This window comes from Heterocephalus glaber, unplaced genomic scaffold (genome assembly GCF_053883595.1).
Source record: "Heterocephalus glaber isolate CG9 unplaced genomic scaffold, H.glaber_assembly_v1.0 deba00001457, whole genome shotgun sequence".
NCBI classification, from domain to species: domain Eukaryota; kingdom Metazoa; phylum Chordata; class Mammalia; order Rodentia; family Bathyergidae; genus Heterocephalus; species Heterocephalus glaber.
In genome coordinates, this window is record NW_028258305.1 from 5697925 (window position 1) to 5720605 (window position 22681).

At 32.1% G+C, this 22681-nt stretch overlaps 1 protein-coding gene across 14 annotated transcripts in view; it reads left to right on the plus strand.

Annotated features, from left to right (window-relative positions):
• The window catches only part of Vps54 (VPS54 subunit of GARP complex), a 203874-nt gene that overhangs the window by 87920 nt on the left and 93273 nt on the right, over window positions 1–22681 (plus strand). For all 14 annotated transcript variants that reach the window (XR_015453079.1, XR_015453080.1, XM_087216325.1 and 11 more), the window contains 7 exons: window positions 1820–1951; window positions 7179–7564; window positions 12798–12924; window positions 13865–13972; window positions 16107–16162; window positions 18355–18451; window positions 22341–22681. Coding sequence is in view for 12 of the 14 variants with exons in the window: in XM_087216325.1 (XP_087072451.1) it covers window positions 1820–1951; window positions 7179–7564; window positions 12798–12924; window positions 13865–13972; window positions 16107–16162; window positions 18355–18451; window positions 22341–22681 (1247 nt within the window). In the remaining 2 variants the exon portion in view is untranslated. The remainder of the gene's footprint in view (window positions 1–1819; window positions 1952–7178; window positions 7565–12797; window positions 12925–13864; window positions 13973–16106; window positions 16163–18354; window positions 18452–22340) is intronic.

Consider the following 22681-nt stretch of genomic DNA (forward strand, 5'->3'; position numbering starts at 1 on the left):
CCATCCCCCCTTTTGGATATCAAAATTCTCAGATGCTTACGTTCATTATACATTGTATATTACCTACACATGACCTCTTCTGTACTTTAAATAATTTCTAAATTACTTACAATATCCAATATGATATAAATGCTATGGAAATAGTTGTTATACTATATTGTTTAGGTAATAATGACAAGGGAAAAAAGAATGTGCATGTTTAGTACAGATGTAATTTTTTTCAAATGTTTTTGATGCTCAGTTAAATAAGAGAGTTGACTATATACATATTTTAGTTCATTCTTTGGAATGAAAATCCTTGAATACGACCTGAGTAGTAATTTATGTTCTTTTTTTTTCCCTCAGTGCTTACTGTAAGAGACAATTAATAGGTATTTATTGAATTAGTTAATACCTTTCATTATAATTCTAAAGCAGGAATTAGGAAATTTACTTCTGTTCTTAATTAGATTTTCCCTATCATAGTCATACTAGTTTTGTGAATATAGCGAAAATGAATCAGTAAATAAAATACAGCATAAAGATTAATAAATCGATTGATTAAACCATGTTTTAGGCCTCATACTTGGTAGTAGTTGTACAATCATTAAGAAGTTATAAATCAAATTGTGTCGGAACAGATGCTCTATAGGGAGAGAGATATATATTTAATAATTTCTGTGAAATAGGACATAAATAATTTATTGAGGTAAATGTGATTAATCTCTGTGTCATACCCAGAGAAATATTTACCTTTTTGATTGGGTCATGTTTTCCAGATAGGCAGGAAGGGGCATTCTAAGACAGGATGTGTAAAGAAATTTAAGCATAAGGAGATAGAGAAGATAGTTGAGTACTGATAGAATGTGATGTGTAAATAGTGAGAGGGAGTGATAAGATACCAAAAAGATAAGTGGGATCAAAAAATGTGATGAATTTTGATGCCATTCTAGATTGTTTGTTCAGTGGGTCATGAGAATCCAAGGAGAGCTTTAAATAGGAAAGTTAAGACAATTATACTTGACGTTTAAAAAGGGTACCTCTTGGGCCGGGGATTTAGCTCAGTGGTTCCGGCGCCTGCCAAGCAAGCACAAAGTCCCAAGTTCAGTCCCTGGTACCAAAAAAAAAACAAACCAAAAACCAAAAACCAAAAACAAAAAGAAAACATAAAAAGGGTACCTCTGACACCAAAATGGGATAGATTAGGGAGGGAAAACAGTAAATTATTATTTATTGTAAGCCTCAGATAATGAAGAACTGAATGATGAACACTGAGGAGACAGAGAAGACAGGGAATTCAAAGAATATTTAGGAAATATAACATGTAGGTTTTAATGACTAGCTGGATATAGTATGTAAGAGGAAATGAACATTCTCTTCATGAAGTTGAAATTTTTGGTTTTAAATTTTAGTGTGTGTTTTAAAATAATTTTTGAAAGAATTTTGAGCAAGAGAAAATAGAAATATAAGTTAGAAAATTGAAATTTGACAAAAAACTATCAGTGGGAAATAATATGGAAATTTTAGGGTAAGTATGGTATTTCTGTTTGTTATGTGCCTAATGGGACTACCTTAGTGAGTTTGAGCATGTAGTAATGGACTAACCATCTCTATTGGTAAAAGCAAAAAACATTTTTCTATTTTTTTATGAGAATTTTTAGTTTGTTGAACATTGTACAATTTTATGATCTAGATTTTTGTGTGAATAATATCACTTGCTTTTGTTCTTCATACTTAAGATCTAAGTTAATTTTTGCTTAATAGTCTTGTAATGTTAGAAGGAATAATGGATATAAAGAAAGTGTTTAGTCTAATTGAAGAAAATGTGTTCTTTTAATAGATTTTTATGAAACCAGATTTTGCCTTGGATGATTCCTTAACTTTTAATTCAGTTTTACCATGGTCTCATTTTAATACTGCTGGTGGAAAAGGTAATCGTGATGCAGCTTCATCAAAGTTGCTTCAAGAAAAGGTAATTTCTCTTTGACTTTTTTTTTTAATGTGGAAAACTTTATTCTGGTTAAGTGGTACCATTTGTGTGAATTTAGATTTAGTTATTTAGTAAGCTGTATTTAGTTATTAAATAAGCTACATTTCTTTTAATCTTCCTCTCTCTCTTTTTTCCTCCCTCCCTGTCTCCCTCCCTCCCTCTCTCCCTCTCTATCTGGCTGTCTCTCTCCCCCTCTTCTGTCCTTCTCTCTTTCTCCCCTGTTCTGAGGATGAAATCCATTATCTCCTTCATGCTAGGCAAGTGTTCTACCACTGAGCTACATCCCCAGCCTAAGTTCATTTTTGTTGTTACTGATAATTATAATCCTTCTAATTTTAACTGATAAACTAATAGCATTTTGGTTCATTGGGAAAAAAAAAGTTGTGCGTGCAAAAAAGGAAAAATTTTGAGAGCTAACCTGAAATAGCAGTTGAAGGAATTTTAATTGAAAGGATACATTAGCAGGATGAATTGCTTTGTATTTCCCAAGCAGTTCTGTTATGTGTCAGCTAATTTTATAAGAAAGATTTTAGGTACAGAAAGCCAACTTTTCCTGAAATGCTGGGTTTTTTTATACTTTCACAGTAAAGATTATTTTGAAGCAAAAAAGTCTTCATTTAAAAATATAACATTTCTACTATACTTTTGGCTTTCCAAGTCTAGTCTTTTGCATGTTATCCAACAGTTCTTTAAACTTTACAGTGTTCTACATTTCAGAAGCCAACATCTATAATTTAGAACTTTAAACTTACCAATAATCTTCTAAAACTTGAATGATAACAAAAACTTATGATCTCTGTTCTTTTTCCACACTTGGTTTTAGAGCCTTTCTATAACCGACTGTGATTTTTTTTTTTTTTTTGGGGGGTACCAGGGATCAAACTCGGGTCCTTGCGCTTGTGCAGCAGGTGGTGAAACTGCTAAATCCCTGGCCTCCAACCGTGATTCTTAAAATGAGAAGAAAGCACTTTATTACACTCTAGTAGCATGGCCTGGCAGTATGAAAGCTTGCCTTAGGAAGACTATTCGGGTAAATTAGGCTGAGTCCTCCTCAGTAACTGAAGAAGAAAGGACAGGGTTGGGAGGTGAGATGTGGGAAGTCATGAGTGTTCTTCTCACAGCTGAAAATGAAAATGAGCTCACTTTTCCCCTGGGCAACATTTTCAAGTATAAAAAGTATTCCTTGAGTAAGAACACATTCATAAATCTGATGAAAATTATGGGTTTACGGATAGACTTGCTCCCAGACTGTGTTTTCACATTCCAAGTCTGTGCCCTGGTAGGATAGTATTTTAAAGAAAGAAAAACAAATGCCAATAAAAATCTCATAAATCTATGCAGATACTTTTAGAAATACTTAAAAAATAGTTTCTTTTATTGCATCTTAATAGGAAATAAATTATGAAAACATGCCTTTGAAAAGAATAGTTCAGTAGAATATTCATGAATTCCAAAAGCCATTGAAATTCAAATGAAATACTTTTCTCAACCTAAATGTTTAGTGACTAAGGCATAGAAAAATTTTTTATATTTGTAAGTTATAGAATTAGGTTTACTTTATTTATATTCTGAGACCTTTTCATTCTATCCTGTTGTTAGAGTAGGAGGAATGGAAGACAGAATTCTGAAATAGCACTTTTAAGCTCCCGTTATGATGGACAACTTTTTTATCTTGCTAGCTTTAAATAAAAGAAATACTACAACTAGAATTAAAGAAATTTGTGTCCTATTTTGTGCTACTCAAAGTGCTGGTCTCTGAGGATGTAGCTCATTCCCAGAGTGCTTGCCAATGGAGAAAAGTGGAAAGATGACATGGCATTTAGAAAGGAAGAAATGACAAATAGTTTTAGAAGTTTATATTTGGTATTTAGAAGGCATATTTATATAAGAATTAATCTTTATAGTATTAAAATATGTATGAGCTAATTATTTGCAGTGATGGTGAATCTTTTAGAACTTTCAATGATAACAGCCAGCTATGGCAGGCGTGCCATAGGTTCACCACCACTGATTTAAGGCATTTATCCCTTTTTTAATTAAGGGGATAATACATTGAAAATAAAAATTTTAATAATTGATAAAAGAATCATTTTTGAAATGTAAAATAAACAGCCTTGAAATAAAGTCCAAATGAATTCTAGTATTTTCTGTAATTTAAGACTGAACAGTAAGTTTGTCTTTTGTGGATTCTGTAGCATTTTGAAGAAGGAGTGTATAATAGAAAGAACTTCAGATTTTGTGTCTGATTAACCTGGGTTTATATTTTAGTTTTGCCACTTGCTAAACACATGATTTTATTCAAGTTATTAAGTAAGGTCTGTGTTTCCTCACCTGTAAAATGTGAAGAATAATTGTACTTGTATCCTAAGGTTATTAGAAACCCTATACATATACCTGTGCCTAGTACACAGAAGGACAAGATCAAAAAGTGGAAACTATAATTATCTACTTCTACTAAGTCTGATAAGTGATGTGTGATGTTGGTGGGGGCCAAAGAGATCATTCTCTCTCAGATCTTAGAATTTCTAAAATTAGAATTATAATCTGAGATAGTTGTAGGGTATTCTTACCTTTTATAAAGTAGTTGGTATTTGGAAGGTAGTCATGGCAGGAGCAGAGAAAGAAGATAAATCACCGAGTTTTTTGTCTTACATTAAAAAATTTTTTAAAATTTTTTGTTAGTATGTGTTTATAGTATATAATGATCACATTCTTTATGTAGTACATGTACATAACACATCTTAATTCTTTTTTCATGCCCTTCCTTTTATCTCCCTCTCCCTTCCCTCCCTCTCTTGGTCCCTTGCCTCCCTCTCTTGGTCCCTTGCCATTTGCAAAAGACTTATCTCCTTATTTCCTATTATCTATCTTTTATTTTGTTCTTTATATGTGTTTTTGATTTCTCATTATAACAGAAACTATGCAATATTTAACTTGTATGTCTGACTTATTTCACTTACCATTATGGTCTCAAGGTGCATCCATTTTCCTTCAAATGACTCAAGTTTACCTTTCTATATGGCAGAGTGTGTGTTATATATAGTATATAAATACAATATTTTCCTTATCCATTCATCTGTTAATGGACATATACATCACTTCCAAGAGTTTGTTGTTATGGATTGTGCTGCTATAAACACGGGTATGCATGTATCACTGTAATACTTCTTTAACTCTTTCAGGAAGATACCTAGAAGGGAAACAACTGAGTCAAAAGGACTTTCTGGTTTAATTTTTTGAGGAATCTCCGTCCTGATTTCATAGTGGTTGTACTAGTTTACAGTCCCACCAACAATTGTAGAAAGGTTCCTTTTTCCCCACCCTCCAGCCTCGCTAGCTAGCATTTTTTATTATTTGATTTCTTGATAATAGCCATTCTTTCTGGAGTAAGATTGAATCTCAGTGTTGGTTTAATTTGCAATTTTCTAATAGCCAGAGATGATGAAGCTTTCTTCATCTATTTATTGGCCCATTGTACTTCTGAAAAGTGTCTTTTTTTCCATTGCTCTTTTTGGGGGGGGGGTACCAGTTAGCAAACTCAAGACCTTACACTTGCGAGGCAGGTGGCGGAACCACTGAGCTAAATCCCCATCCCCATCGCCCATTTTTGATTGGGTCTTTTTTGCTATCTTATTTTGAGGATCTAATTTTTTTGAATTCTTTATGTATTCTAAATATTAGTCTTCTGTGTGAGGAACAGCTGGCAAAATTTTTTCCCATTCTGTGGGTTGTCTGTTCACTCAGTTGTTTCCTTTGCTGTGCAGAAGCTTTTTAGTTTGATATACTCCTATTTGTTGATTCTTGATAGTATTTCTTATACAATTAGGGTTCTGTTTAGAAAGTCCTTGCCTATACCTATGTCTTCAAGAGTTTTACCTATTTCATCTTTCATTAAATTGTTTCTGTTTTAAAATTTAGATCTTTGTCCAAATTTGATTTTAGTTTAGTAAATGGTGAGAAGTATGGGTCTGGATTCAGTCTTCTGCATCTAGCTTTTTCTGCAGGGATGGTTTTTAGCCCCTTTGTCAAAGATCAGATAGCTGAATACAACTACAGTTGGTTCTGCTTCTTCTATTCTGTTCCACTGATCCGTTTAGTGGCACTTGGTTTTTGTACTACTAACATACTGCTTTGTTTGTTTGTTTGTTTGTTTTTCTTAAACTCTTTTATTGGTACATTTTAGGTATACAGTACATTTACATGTATCATTGGGTGCTTGTACCTGTACATGATGTATCTTGGTTCTTATTTTTTTCCCATTACCTGTGCGCCCTTCCCTATTTACATACTTCGTTTCCATTTTTTTTCTTTTCTCATAATTTTTCCTTTCCATTCTTTCCTTACCCCATCTCCTCCCACCACTGCTACCCCTTTGAACCTTTTCCTATTTCACAATATCAATTATTAGTTATTAATCCTTTTAGTCCTTATTTACACTATCATTTTCTCACACTAGAGAAACTATTCGGTATTTACATGTGTGTCTTATTTATTTCACTTAAGAGTATGGCCTCAATATACATCCATTTAGCTATAAATGACTCTAGTTTCTCGTTCTTTATGGCTGAGTAGTACTCCATTTTATAAAAAAAACCACATCTTCTTTATCCAGTTTCCAGTTGATGGGCACTTGGGCTGTTTCCAAGCTTTAGCTATTACAAACTGTGCTGCAATAAACATGGGTACACATATATCACTGTGGTATGATTCTTTTAATTCTTTTGGGAAAATACCCAGCAGGGAAATAGCTGGGTCAAATGGGACCTCTAGCCCTAGTTCTCTGAGGTATCTCCACATTGATTTCCATAGTGGTTGCACCAGTCTGCACTCCCACCAACAATGGAGAAGGGTTCCTTTCTCTTCACACCCTCATCAGGATCTGTTTTTAGTTGATTTCTTGATAGCAGCCACTCTTTCTGGGGTGAGGTGGAATCTCAGTGTTGTTTTCATCTGCATCTCTCGAATGACCAGTGATAACATACTGTTTTTATCATTGTAACTTTGTAGTATAACTTTTAAATCCACTGCACCTTTCATTTTGTTGTGTCTGATTGCAAGGTTCCCATAATCTTATCAATTACACACCAGAATTTAAAATACATGTAAAAATCTTTTACATTTTCATTTTTGAAAAGTATGTAGATAGTCAAGGAAGGAATATGTGTAATAGTCCATGTGTTTTTTTTTTTTTTTTGTCTTCTCTTTTAAGCTGAGCCATTATCTGGATATTGTGGAAGTAAACATTGCTCACCAGATTTCTCTACGTTCAGAAGCATTTTTTCATGCAATGACCTCTCAACATGAATTGCAGGACTACCTCAAGAAAACTTCCCAGGCTGTAAAAATGCTTCGAGATAAAATTGCACAGATTGATAAAGTAATGTGTGAAGGATCACTACAGATTTTAAGACTGGCACTTACCAGAAATAATTGTGTTAAAGTATACAATAAACTGAAGTTAATGGCCACTGTACACCAAACTCAGCCTACAGTACAGGTGTTGTTATCCACTTCTGAATTTGTTGGAGCATTGGACTTAATAGCAACAACACAAGAGGTTCTACAGCAGGAACTTCAGGGCATTCACAGTTTCCGGTATGTTAATTAAGCCATTAGAAATGGTAGAAGATTTTAAAGGATAAATATGAGCATGTAATGTAAAAAGTGTGGCTGTATTCAAAGTAAAATGTCTTTTTACTTTCCAGATTGATCTCTTTAATAATGTTATTCTAACATTAGTAGCAGAAAATTAAGGAATAATATGCAGACATTTCAGTAGAGGAGCAAAATTAAAATTTTTACTTGATAAATACTAGGCAGTCACAACTTTGAAAATATTTAAATAGCTTTGTGTCAAAATGGTAGATCAAGGTGGAGAGGTGAATGTCAGTATATTTAAAATTAAGTTGATTTAAGGGCTTTTAATAGGTTTTTAATTGAATAATTATTAAGATTCATTTCTGATTTGCAGTTAATCACAATGCCAAATATTCCACATGGCAATGGTAAATACTCTGTTTCTCCTGCCTTCCTACTTTAAAAATGTCTTTTTTCTTTTCTCTTTTTAAAAGGCTATAATTTGGTTTTGAAATTACACATAGAAAAAAAATCTTCAGATTAGAGTTTTAGATATTTTATGCAAAATCAAGTCAAAGTGTTTATTTTGTAGACTAGTATAAGCTGTCAAAATTTCATTTAGTTAAGCTGTCTCTAGCACTGCATATATGATTTTTGAAAAAGACTTTCATTTCTATGATAGTCTGCATTTTGCTCAAATATCTTCCTATTACTATTTTCTTTAGAGCCTACATTTATGAAGAGTATTTATTCTTTATATAAACCATTTCTGTAAAGCTACCTATCAGTCCCTTTATGATTGTAATTTTTAAAGTTTGGTATCAGAACTTGAGTTTTTGACTTCTGATATACATCTCTATATGCAAATAATTTTCAAATTAAAAATATGGTGCTCTAAAACATTTGTTTAATAATGGAAGAATACTGACATATACTTGAAATAGTTTAAGACTAAGTTATTATAACCTAGTTTTTTTGTTTTAAATTTCTGTCATATCTGATGATTTATTGTCTTGACTTTATCTTTCCTTTTGCTGAGATTGTTGAATATCAGTATTACTTTCTTGTATAGCATCACAGGTAATTTTACAGCCATCTAACTTTATTTGGAAATATAAGATTAGTTTTGAATCCTTATGTTTTTGTCTAATCAGTCAAGAGAAAGGTACATATAATAAGTTTCTTCTCTGCTGTAAACATTAGTGGTGTCAAATAATGTGTTCTCCTTAGCTTAGGGGTTAAAAGGTACTTTACTTGAATCTCACCTCCCTTTTTAGTACCTGGGACTTATTGTTATTTTTTATTTTCTTTTTTTCTTTCCTTTTCTTGTGATGGAGTCTTTTTATATAGCCCACACTAGCCTCAAACTCAAGAACCTCCTGCCTTAAGCTCCTGAGTTCTGGGATTACAGTAGGCATTTGCCACTGTGCCTTTGTAGAGCATATTTTAGAAGAGCATGTACGATATTCAGACTTAAGAAATCTTTCCCTGAATAATAAACAACCAAAGCACTCTATTGAGTTAAGTTGTTAATAGTTTTTCTGTATTATAAATCTTAGTACAAGTTTTACTTTTGGCTGTGGTATTTTTTCTGTTGCTTTTAAAAGAAAATTCTATACCAGAATCTTCCATTAATCAAATTACCACAAATACAAATCTCTGTTTTTTAAAAATAAAATTTATTTATTAGTATATTATTTTTATTAGTATACTTTTTATTTATAGTAGTATACTTTTTCTTGTGTACTTTTTAAGTATACTTTTTATTAAGTATATTTTAATTAGTATTTTTATTTTTTCTTAGTATACTTTTTAAAGTATATTTTTAGTATATTATTTTTATTAATAGAATTTTTATTAGTATACTTTTAAATTTTTATTTGTATACTTTTTTGTGTACTGTTAATGTTTTTATTAGTATTTTTATTAGTATACTTTTTATTAGTATACTTTTTCTTTATTTTTATTAGTATACTTTTTCTTGTGTACTGTTAATGTACTTCTTTTAATCATTGGTAATAAACAATACTTATATATGTTTTCTTTTGTCTTACTATTTCTGTAGTTTTTGACCCTAAATTTATTTTCTTTTGTTTTTCTATGTTGTTTTGTGACTTCTGAACTCCCAGAACACTTTATACTCTCTAATGAAATCTTAAAAGCATTCTATCATACTTTATTGTCTTCTTTCTGTTTTTTCCCCCATATTTTATTGTCATTTGTAATTTTTTAAAAAAATCTTTCTGTTGGGCTTCAAATCTCTTGTATAAAAAGCTATATCATATATATCTTGATATATATTTATGAAACCTTTAGGTTATCCAAGATATTAACAAATATTTTACCACTTTCTACCCTTTTTCTTTCTTTAATTTTTACCCCTAATTATTCATTTATAGTTTACATATACCTATGATTCTTAATCTTGGCTGCATCATAGAACCCTGAGAAGAGCTTGTAAAAAGGTACAGCACAACCTGCACAAACCTACAGGATAAGCCCGAGCATTTGTATTTTTTAAAGTTCTCTGAGAGATTCTAATGTGCACCAGAATTGAGAAACCAATGGACAACTCTACTTTTTTAGGATTTAGAATTAAAGTGGTAACTTATTTCTATATAAATTTGTTCCTTTTAAAACAAAATTTTCAAAAATCTCAAAGTTTGTTCCCCTCTTCTGAACCTGAAGAGTAATTTACACAGTGAAAAGTTTTGGCTCATTGTATAATTCATAATTATTACAATGGTTCTTTTGTACATTTGTTGATTTTGTAATTTTAAAAAATTTTAATGGTTTTATTGCCTAAATGATTGCAAAATCTAGCAGTTTTAATTATTAGGACAGAAATATTTTGCAACCATTACTCATGAAATTAAGTTCACATATTTATCAGTAAAAATAATCACTGAAGTATTTGTGCCCTATACTACCTTAACTAAAAGTATTGTTAACATTAATGATGTTTAAACACTTATGCAGATCTAATATGGAAATCTCAATATGGGCTTTAAAATACATTTGAATGTTGGTAACTGGCAAGTTTTAATATAGAAGAGCTTCAGTTATCTTGAAATTCAGAACTATTGTTATTTTCTTTTCTTACTGTAAACAGGTTTATGTAGAAACTTAGTGTTCCTTACTCTTGTTAATTTTCTTTTCTTACTACTTACTACCACTATTGTCCTACCACCCATTACCATATAATTGACTACATTTATTAAATACTTAAGTATTCGAAACCATGTGCAGTGCTAAATATATTTCATGTATTAATTGACTTAACCCCACAAAGACTAGGAGGTAGGTAATGTTATCCCCATTTTCACAAGTAAGTAAACTAAGACTTAAAAAGTCTTAGATAACTTGTTCCAGGTCACACAGTAAGTTATAAACCAGAGTAGAATTTCAACCTATGTCTCATCATACCTGAGAGCTATGCTTTTTAATATATTTGGTGGAACATTGTATAGAACCTCAGAATACCAGTGCTAATTTTATAATGCTATAGATGTTGAATCTGTGAGCAATTGAGCTATAGGGTTATTGACTCAGAACTACCTTTCTAATTGATTTTAGGATAAAAATTAGTGAATTGTTTTCTAATTGTAAGCCTTTTTTATTTGTTTTGAAAGAAAAGATTTCCAGAGTTGATTATATGCTCCAGTTGTGGTTTCATTGATCAGAGCCCACCTTAGGATTCTATTTAAACAATTTTTATTATTGATTGTATCAAAATATATTCAACATATTACTTCATCCTGAAAATAATTTCCTGTAATTAAATTTCAAACATGGTATTAAGAGAATATCCACATTGTATGCTTTAGAATAAAGCCAAGAAATCAGAGATTTTGCTATTTGATAAAACTAGAATTACTGTAGAGTTTACTTATATACACATTTCTCTGACAAAAACAGCACAGAGGAGCTGAGCACAGTGGCATGCACTTATGATCCTAGTGAGTGAGAAGCTCAGACAGGACTGGAGGTTATAAGCCAGTCTGGGTAATTTAGTAAGACCCTGTCTCGAAAAATAAGTACGGGGGATGTAGCTCAGTGGTACAGTCCTTAGTACTTAGTGGGTTCAATCCTTAGTACTGGAAAAAAAAAAATCAGCACAAAAGTCACTATATTGAATACAGATCTTAGCAAAAAATCTGAATGTACAAATTGAGGGATATCAACATAGAAAGTGTTGTAATAGTTCAAGTTTATTTAGCTGTATATGTGCATTTAAGTACTTACTCAGAAAGTGGTACAAATTTTAGTTGCATTTCAGTAGATTTCTGCTACTACTCTAAATTACTGTCTGTGAGTTTTAAACTACTTACTTTAAAGTAAACTGTTACCAAATTTAGCATTCATTCATTCATTTATTTAGTGTTACTAGGGATCAAACATATATCACTGAAGTGCATCCCAAACCCTTTGTTTCTTTTGAGACAGGTTCTCTCTAAGTTGCTTCAAACTTGCAATCCTCCTGTCTCAGCCTCCCAAGTAGCTGGAATTACAGGCATGCGGCACTGTGTTTAGCTATTAAAAATTTTTGGTGGGGTTAGTAATGCATAGGATATTATTGTATCTATCTTTTTTTTTTTTTTTTTTGATATCTGGGATCAAACTCAGGACCTTGAGCTTTCATGGCAGGCGGTGGCACCACTGAGCTAAATCCCTGGCCCCTATCTGGGTTTCTTCAGCTCACTGTTTTTATAGAGCAAAAATCCCTTTGTACATCAATGTACTACTTCCTTATAGTTTTAGTCATGTGTTCTAATGGCTTTCAGTTTAATAATCAGGGGGCTTGTACTCAAACTGATCATGACAGAGATTGAATTGAATCAGTCTGTACTTATGGTCCTTTAGATTATTTATTGTGCCTAGGACAGGGTCTTGCTGAAAATGAATGTCTGGGAGCTACCATCATTGATATTCAATAAGTGATCAGTGAAGAAGGCAATTAGAATATCTGAATATTTTGTCTGAGAACAGTCAATGTTTACAAGGTAACTAGGTTTTCTAGCATACACTTATCATCAGAGGTTAAAGAAAAAGAGAAAAAATAGAATTCTGGAGATAGTGAAATTATTATAGTTAGTTTGACTTACTCTAGAGATCTACATTTTACTAACACATCATGTTATTGCACAGGTATGTTGAGCTAGAAAAGTTTTGCCTTCTAATTCTCTTGAAAGTGGAGTGAATTTGTAATTATTAAATGAAAATATATACATAACATTTTTCTCTTTTGTAGGCACTTGGGATCACAGCTTTGTGAATTAGAAAAACTGATAAGTAAAATGATGATTGCAGAATTTTCTACTTATTCTCACAGTGACTTAAATAGACCACTGGAAGATGACAGTCAAGTTTTAGAAGAGGTAGGTGTTTGAAATTGTGGAATGTGATGTTACTGCTTAATGTTAGCTCCTGGCCTTAGTTTAGAACACATTTTTCTCAGGTTATTGTAAAATTACCTTAAATTTCAGGTTCTGTCAGACCTATGAAGTCCTTCATTAGCCGTGTGACTTTAACAAGCACTATAAAGCTTCAGTGTCCTATGAAATTTGAGAATGAAGTAATTTTGTATCTTTCTTAGAAATTAAATTAAGGCTTTTATAGCTTACAAACTAAGCTCAAAGTATAAGACAAATGAATTAATTTATATCCCAAATGTGCATGCATTGAAAAGTTTCTCTTATGTAAATTGATTTTTATATGGAAAGTTAGTACTCATTGAAACTCATTGAATACCTTATGAAAACATTATGAACATGTTTTATGCATGTGCATGTATAAATACATCATATCCTGGCTTCATCTATTTGCTAAGTTATCATTCTTAATCATTGCCAAGAACTAATATAAAATCTAAAAGGCCCCAACTAGTAACAGCATAAATTAAGAGATGTACACATTGGAAGTTGGTTTCCATTTGAGACTTGAGAGTCCAGGTCATCATTCCAGTCTTCTAGACTACAAATTACTTTAAAAAAAAAGTAAAGCTCAGGGACTATTTATTGGTCGTCAGGGGTTGAGAAATGTATTTTCTAATTCTTCATGGAAGCTAGGCCAAAAATTCTCGTTTTGTCCCCAAACCAGCTTCATTTAATCTAGTATGGTAGAATAAGATTTATCTATTTTAGAATGGGGACTCCAAAATCTGATGACAAGATTGCTGGGAAGGGTTTTTTAAACTTCTAGAAATACTATGAGCTGGATTGAGGTCTGAACAAAACTCTTAATCCTGAATATTCCTTTCTTTTAAGTCTGATTATTTCAAATTTAAAATGTGAAATTACATATTCTTCTCTTTAATAGGAAAGATTAGTGTCTCTTGTATTTGGACTTTTAAAACAAAGAAAACTTAATTTTTTAGAAATCTATGGTGAAGAAGTGATTATTACAGCAAAGAATATCATTAAACAGGTAATTATGCAATTTTATTTCATATATAGTCTACAATCTTTTGAGTTTATTTTTACATTATCTAGTAATATATGCAGGGTATAGTATAATACTAACACTTCCTCATTTGTTTAAAAATGGGAAATATGGAAAAATAGAATAAAAACATAGCTCTACCAGCCAAGATTATCACTTTAAGAATATTTCTACATGTAGACCATTACTGATTTTTATTGTTGCTGTCAAAATGTATATGACTTTGAACATATATTTCAATTATAATCAACATAAACATTTTCTCATGTTATTACACAAAACTTCAGATACATCAGTATTAATGGTTGTTAAAATTTCGTCAGTGTTATGTTGGTTAAGCTTTGTAGCCTTTCGTATACTTTGAACATTTAGGTTGTTTTCAGTTTGATGTTATAAATAATTCTGTGACAGATGTCTTTGGTGTAAAGTTACTTTGTCTTTCTTAAGATTGTTTCTTGGACTGATTTCCAAAAGTTGAATTATTGGTCAGAGAATAAGAAGTATTTTTAAGTTGTTTCATACATAGAACTGAATTGCTACCTGAAAATGTTTTACCAATTTATACTCCTACCACCAGTAGGTAAATGCTAATTTCCCTTTTACCCTGATATGTAGGAAATCATAATAAACTAAAATCTGCTTGTTTGGTTTTCCCTGATCTTTGTTTTTTTATTCTCATAAGTCCCATCTAATGAAGTTTAATTTTTGTATATGTGAAAAAGATAATGTAATTTTAAATGTGTTTGTTAGGGTTAATCATCATCATTAGGTTGAATGTATATTTTAAAATTTTTAATGTTTATATAAAATTTTTAAAATTGCAATCACTTTCTCTTAGACCACTCTCAAACACTGATTAAAACACTGTATTTTTAAATGGATAAAACCACTTTGCAAGACTGTTAGTATCTACTAAATATGCACACATTACGATCCGGCATTTCTATTTCTGGTATTCACACAATGTAAAATTCTTACATAAGTTCATCAAAACACAGTAGAAGAATATTCACAGCAGTACTGTTTGTTAAAAAAGAAAGAAAATAATTCCATCATCAGTAGAAAGGATAAATAAAATTATGATATACTTATAGAATGAAATGTTATACAGTAATGAGAATAAATAAATTACTCAGAACTACATAAATGAACATTAAAGATGAGATTGGATGCATTCAGAGTGGTATGGCTATAGACAAATGAACATTAGATAATGTGAAAGCAAAGAAGCCAGACACAAAAGAGTATACACTGTGTGAGTCCACTTGTGTAAAATTGAAACACAAGCAAAATTAATCTGTTGTTTAGAAATGAGATAGTAGTATCTTTTTTTTCCTGGTACTGGAGATCAAACTCGGGACCATGTGGTTGTGAGGCAGGCAACGGCACCACTGAGCTAAATCCCTGGCCTTGATAGTAGTATCTTTTGGAAGGAAGTAATAGCTGGCTAGAGAGCTGGGAAAGGGCTCTGGAATACTGGTAGTTTCAAGAGCTGAGTTCAGGTAGAAGAGATGTACTCCATTTGTAAAGAAGTATTATATTGTAAACATAACTTACATAATTTCTATTTGTATATTTTAAGAAAAAATTTTAACAGCTGTGTCTAAGCATTTATTATCTAATAATAAAGCATTTATTATCTGAAGTCTAAGCATTTATTTTCTTTTTAAATTTTAACACTGTTGCTTGCTATTGCAAAAAAAGGTAAACCTCCAATATGCATTTCTTTTGAGACATTAGTATGAGGATTATGCCTTGTTTCTACATTTCTATTTTCTTATTTATTATTTTGAACAGTTTTTTTTCCAGTACCGGGGATCGAACTCCAGGACCTTGCACTTACCAGGCAGGCATGGTGCCACTGAGCTACATCCCCAGCCTTGAATAGTTTTAAATAGGAGATTTTAATTATTGTAGTTTAAGCATATTCTAAAATAATGAACAGGGTAGGGGTAATGCTTTGGTTTTTCAAACATGTTAAGGTTTGTATAAAGGATATATTTTTAAAAAGTGTGGTAAAATGACTAGTCAGCAAGTCCTTTTTAATGTACAGATGGAACATGCGGTTCTTAGGATACTAAATAATCAAATTGTTTTTATTTTTTCTTAAATTTTGCAGTGTGTGATTAATAAAGTTTCACAAATAGAAGAAATAGACACAGATGTTGTTGTGAAGTAAGTATAAATATAAAGGTTGGTAGTTATCAGTCAGGGAAAAGATGACACATGCAAATTAGAATAATGTAAGGAGAATTTTGTTAAGGAATTACTGGTTGAGGTTTGGGGCAGGTGTAAGAAAATCACAAATGACCCAAGGCAGTACCTTTGGGAGACAAGGGAAATAAGTCATTAACAGGATTTAGGAGAAAGACAGTAATAGTTGATAAAAAGCTGTGTTCTTCAGTCATCCTGAGGTAACTCTTCAAAAAGGGAACTGGAGTAAGTACCATAGTGTAGTTCCCCTTATCTGTGGGAGATACATTCCAGCACCCCTAATGGATGCCTGAAACCACAGATATTATTACTAAACTATACATATATCACATTTTCTCCTATGAGCCCTTTAGTATTGCCATATAGCACCAGAATTAACCTGCCTTTTCATGTTGTATATCTTTGTGGTTTTTTTGTATCACTACTCTTGTGCTGTGGGGCCATTATTAAGTAAAATAAACACAAATACTGTAATATTAAGCCAGTTGATCTGATAACTGAGATGGCTACTAAGTAACTATGGGCAGGTAGCATATACAACATGGATACACTAGGCAAAGAAATGATTCATGCTCTGGGTGGGAAGAAGCAGGTTGGCACAAGGCATTATGCTATTCAGAATGGCACATAGTTTATAACTTACGAATTTTTTTCGGGAATTTTCCATTTAATATATTTGGATTGCATTGATTCTGGGTAATTAGTGCTACAGAATATGAAACTGCGGGTGACTCTTTGTAAGGGATCCTCATTGGCTAAGCCCATCAAGTTGCCCTCATAGGGCAGAGAGGAGGGTAGGAAAGGGATAAAGGTAGATGCAAAGCAGAGGAATTGAAGATAATTCATACAGCAAGATAGTATTAGTTTTAAAGTATTTAGCTATATAATTAAAACAGTTTCTGATTGGCTTTGGGGAGTTTTAATATTTGATTTTGAACTGCATATGTTTATAATTTTTTGTTTAGACCCTTGATATTACTATTCTTACATTTTGAGAATAATGATATTTCCTGACTGAACTTCTCATTTGTGTAGATATCTAACTTTATTGACTGGCCTATATGAATAGCAATATGGACAGCTAGGAAGCTTCTTGGGGCCAAACCTGCAGAATGGAGATTGTCGAGTGTTAATTTTCACCCTATTACCTGGTGAAAACTTAGTTTCAGAATTAGTTGAAGCAAAATAGGAATCAAGTTAGGAACTAAATAGGAATTAATATAGGAATTGCTAGTAGTTGGAAGACATGTCATTGGCACTGTTAGAAACTCCAAGGACTCGACGAGTTAGTGACTTCTTGTTTTCTTTTTCTGTAGGGAATTTTCGCAGCTTAACGTAAGAAAACTTTCTATATATCCAATATGAGTATTTTTTGAGAATAAACTGTTTGCTGCTGGAATGAAAAATTTAGAATAATAAGTTGTTTCAGTGCCATAAAATGTTTTATGGAATTCTATTTTGCATTAATCTGTTTCATCTTTGAAGTTACTGATTGACATCAACTATCAAAATAATAATATTGGCTGATATATGATAATTTTTAATGTACCATGCATTGCTATAAGTATTTTTTTATTAACTCATTTAATACTTATAACAATCTTGTAGAGTCTATCCTTTCCCCATGTTAAGATGAGAAAATTGAAGCACATAGGGACGAAGTCACTTGACACTCACATAGCTAATAATCCCAGTAAGCTGCTAGAATTTTGAACTGAGGCAGTCTGGCCACATTACTTCTCATATGTGGAAAAATACTTTTTAGTTTGCAGTAAGAAAAGTAAGTTATTGAATTTGTTGAGGGAGATGTTAATTTCTGTTTTTATTCCAGAAGATGCCATTATCTTTAAGTAAAATTGGTTTATTTCTTTATGATTTATTTCTTCAGTGGTCACAGAGCATGTTCACATGAGATTACCGTATTATAAGGTTTATATGTCAGTATATTTAATTAGATTAGCTTTAAAAGATATTTAAAGAAGTATGAGTTGTTTGGCAGTTAACCTCTTCAAGATTTGATGATTTTTAGTTAGAAATCTAGATAAAGTTGTATTTTATTCTTGTTACTTGATAGTATCCTTTTTTCCAGTTTGGAGATGTTATCATATTGACCCTGAGATATCATTATGTATGTTTAAATTATTTTTTTCTAGGCTTGCAGATCAAATGAGAATGTTGAATTTTCTCCAGTGGTTTGATCTATTAAAGGATATTTTCTCTAAGTTTACAATTTTCCTACACAGAGTTAAGGTAAGCTTATGTATCAGTTTGTCCAGAATATCCCTAAAGTTCAGCCAGCTTTCTGGAATAAAACACAGCTTTTTTGTTTTTGTAATTTTTCTAAAAAGGTTTGGTTTTAAATAAGAATTGAAGTACCTTGAAATATTTTGGCAATTTTTATAATTTTGAACAATTTGTTTTATATTAAAAAGAAATATAATGCTTGCTTGACATTAAATATTGTGCAATAATTTTTCCTCTTCTCATTTTATGATACTTGAATCTTTCTAGATTATATAGTGGGTCAATATTATGACAAAAGCACATCTCAAGTTGCTAACTTTTCTAGAAATTTAATGTTGATATAATTTTTAGGCTATTGCTCTATTTAAATTATTTTATTACTGTCATTTATTGAAGGTTTTTGTTTCATTTGGTCTGGGGTCCAATCAAGGATCATCTACATTACATTGAAGTCTTTTGTCTTTTTAGCCAAACCACTTAATTTTAAGCCATGTAGTACAAGGAAAAGAACACTTGCCATACAACATTTTTTTTTAGAAGAAAAGACATTACAGACTTTAATATACATTGTTTGGAATCACTAACATGTCATAGTTATGTTTTAGTAAGAAGGTACTCTAGGAATTATTGAATGTGACAGTTAAAAGGGGCCATTTGTGAAATCTGATATTGTTTGAGTTATCAAGTGTCAAAAATGTGTTGTATGTCCAGTTAATATGCCTAGAATTTCCTAAGTGCTGTGAAAAATCATCTCAGGGACTTTGGTACCTCTCTTTGTCATGGCTTATCCTCATTTACATTGGAGCAATCCTAAGTCACATGTAGAAGCATATCAGACAGGGTCAGAAAAAAACTTTATTGTGCTTAATTTAGACTGTTTGGGATTGGTAGGATTAAAAGAATAGATCCTACCCATTGGCAGTGATAGACAACAAACCTTTTTGTATGGATAGATTATTTAACAATTAGGCCGTTTTCACTTTTTCATATATTCTGTGACCTTTATCATCTTATAGATCTATTATTCCATGTCTGGATATACACCAACTCTTAAAAAGCATAGAATATATTTGGCAAAGTTTTTGCCATTAATTTTTAAAGTGGCTATGCCACTTTTAGGCTCTTTCTCTATTAAAGTAAGTAAAATTATTATCTGATTCAAGAACAGCATGAGAATTGTAATTTTCCATAGTTGTAATTTCTCATTTTCACATTTGGGGTCTCAACTAGTATGTAAGTAGAACATCTATAAAGGTGACTTGTAACCTTCAAATATGGTACTTAATTATTTGAAAAAAGTTTGCGATTTTACTGAAAAATAATAGTGATTACAAGCTATTCATTTTAATGGAAGAGTTTTTAAATAATTAAAAATTAATTCTATTAAAATTGTTAAATTATAGAACCACTTGAAGTTTGTGTTATTTTGTTTTCCCCTAGATTTTCTTTAAAAAGATATTATGTTTTATCATCAGAAAAAGTTGTTTTGCATCTTTTTTTGCTGTGCTCAGGATTGAACCCAGGATCTCATGCATGTTGTATGGGCTACATACCCAGCCCTTTGTTTTACTTTTTAGTAGTTTTTACTATATTACAGGAATAAACAATAGTATTTGAATTTCTTGTTTACATTATTAGGGTTAATAATTTGTTATCTTAAATCCTTATGTTTATTTTGAAAAAGCAAAGTGTATTTTATATATCATTTTAGTATTAAAGTAAATGGTATTTTGAAAAGACATTAAAGCATAAAATTCTATTCAGAACATATCAGTAATATTTTGAATGGATTAAACAATAAAAAGATTGAGATTTGAACATTTTATATTTGAATGATTATTAATGACTTGAGATTATGGTTCTTCTCTTCCTCTTCTTCTCTATCTCTTCTTCTCCTCCTTCTTCCCTACCTCTGTCTTCCATTCTATCCTCCTTCCCCTCTTTCTTTTACATTACTAGAGATTTAACATAGGGCTTTCACACTGACCTTCATCCCTAGTCCTTTTTATTTGTTTTACTTTGAGGCAAAGTCTTGCTAAATCACTAAGTTACCCAGCCTGGACTCAAACTTGCTATCCTCCTACCTCAGCCTCCCAGAGTGCTGAGATTACAGATGCACATCACCTTGCCCAACTAAGAAATTATTCTACTGCATTAAAGTAAGTGCCATGATAAAGGTGCACAGAGTTACTTTCTTTTTAGAGAAAGAACCTATTTAAAAAAAAACAAAACATAATAACAAGAAAGAAGAAAATGAAAAAGAATGATGTCTAGATGTTGAGAGTTTGACTTAAATTCTGACTGCATTTGGGTCACTTTATGTTAACCATGTAATCTTTAAACTTCAATTCTATTAAGTGCAGACATGTTTATTTCACAAAGGAGTGGTACAGGACCACAAGTTTGGAAGCTAGCCAGATCCCAGAGTCCAAAAGTGAAAGACCTTGGGCCGGGGATTTAGCTCAGTGGTTCTGCCGCCTGCCTTGCAAGCACAAGGTCCCAAGTTCGATCTTTGGTACCAAAAACCCCCCCAAAACAAAAAAGTGAAAGACCTTGCTTTGAGAATAGAGCCCCATGGAATTAGTTCACTGGGATTTGTTTCACAGTGCTCAGTCATTGGTACCCAGTGTCCTCTACAGCCATGATCCAAGGAGGCCCAGCCAAAATAAATGTCTTCTTTAAATTGCAGGTGTTAGATATACTGTGTCCCAGTGATGAGAAAGTGATGAAAACAGTTATTTTTTTTTGGTACCAGAGATCGAACTCGGGACCTTGTGCTTGCGAGGCAGGTGTCGGGACCACTGAGCTAAATCCCTGGCCCTGAAAAGGGTCACTTAGTGAGATCATTGTAAAAAAAAAACCAAAAAAACGAAGTGCTGTGGATATAGTTCAGTTCAGTGTGAAGGCCCTGGGTTCAATCCCTAGTACCCCCCAAATTAATTAATTAATTAAAAAATAAAATTAAAAGGGCTGGAGATGTAGCTCAATAGTAGAAAGCTTACTTAGCATAATGGGGTCTTGGGTTTAATTGCTAATACCCCTTAATAAAACAGCATCAATCCATTCATGAGGTGGAGCCCTTGTGACCTAATTACTTTCCACTAGGCCCCACCTCTTTTTCAACATATTTTAGTCAGATAGCAATCCAGTCATACATGGTTCAAGAAAACTCATAAAAAATCAAATATAGTCAGATGTTAAAGATTGGTCTTGAAACAATATAGCCAGCTACACCCTTTTGGCCTATGAGCTCTTCAGTATAAAACCATATCCACAATTCAGTAGCCACAGAAATATTCAGCATAGCTTCCTTAACTGTGAGCTGTTGGAAGCTACCAGTTTGAGTACTACTCTTTTTTTTCAGGCTCTGAATAGCCATTATGTGCACAGAATTCACTTTTGGTAGAAGGCAGGTTATTTATTTGGTAGTTATTTATTTATTTGGTTATTTATTTGGTTATTTGGTAGAAGAGGAAAGGGATGGAAGGGGAAAGAAGAGGAGAAGATATGATCAAAATACATTGTGCACATGTATCAAAATGTCACAATGAAACATTTTTCTGTATAATTAAGATGCACTACTAAAAAATTTACTTTTGGCAACATTAAATACAACATTTTGTGTGTATGTAAGTATGTGTGTGTGTTACTAGTAATTGAACCCAGGGCCTTCATACTGCTCCACATCCCTATCTCTTTTAATTTTTAATTTTGAGATAGGGTCTTGCTAAATCTCTTAAGTTGTCAAGGCTAGGCTTGAACTTGCTATCCTTCTACTTCACTCTCCCACTGTGCTGAGATTACAGAATTGCACCACTATGCTCTAGGTTAAGTGTGAGATATTTTAAATTCTTTAACATGAATCCTTTTTCGTTCTTATTTTTTTTTTTTTCAGGCAACATTGAACATCATTCACAGTGTTGTTCTCTCAGTTCTTGACAAAAACCAAAGGACTAGAGAACTGGAGGAGATTTCACAGCAGAAGAATGCTGCAAAAGATAATTCACTGGACACAGAAGTGGCTTATTTAATCCACGAAGGCATGTTTATAAGTGATGCATTCAATGAGGGTGAATTAGCACCTGTAGCAGTTGACACTACCTCTCAAAGAAATGCATCTCCAAATAGTGAGCCCTGCAGCAGTGATTCCGTGTCCGAACCAGAATGTACTACTGATTCTTCATCCAGCAAAGAGCAGACATCATCATCTGCAACTCCAGGAGGTGTGGATATTAT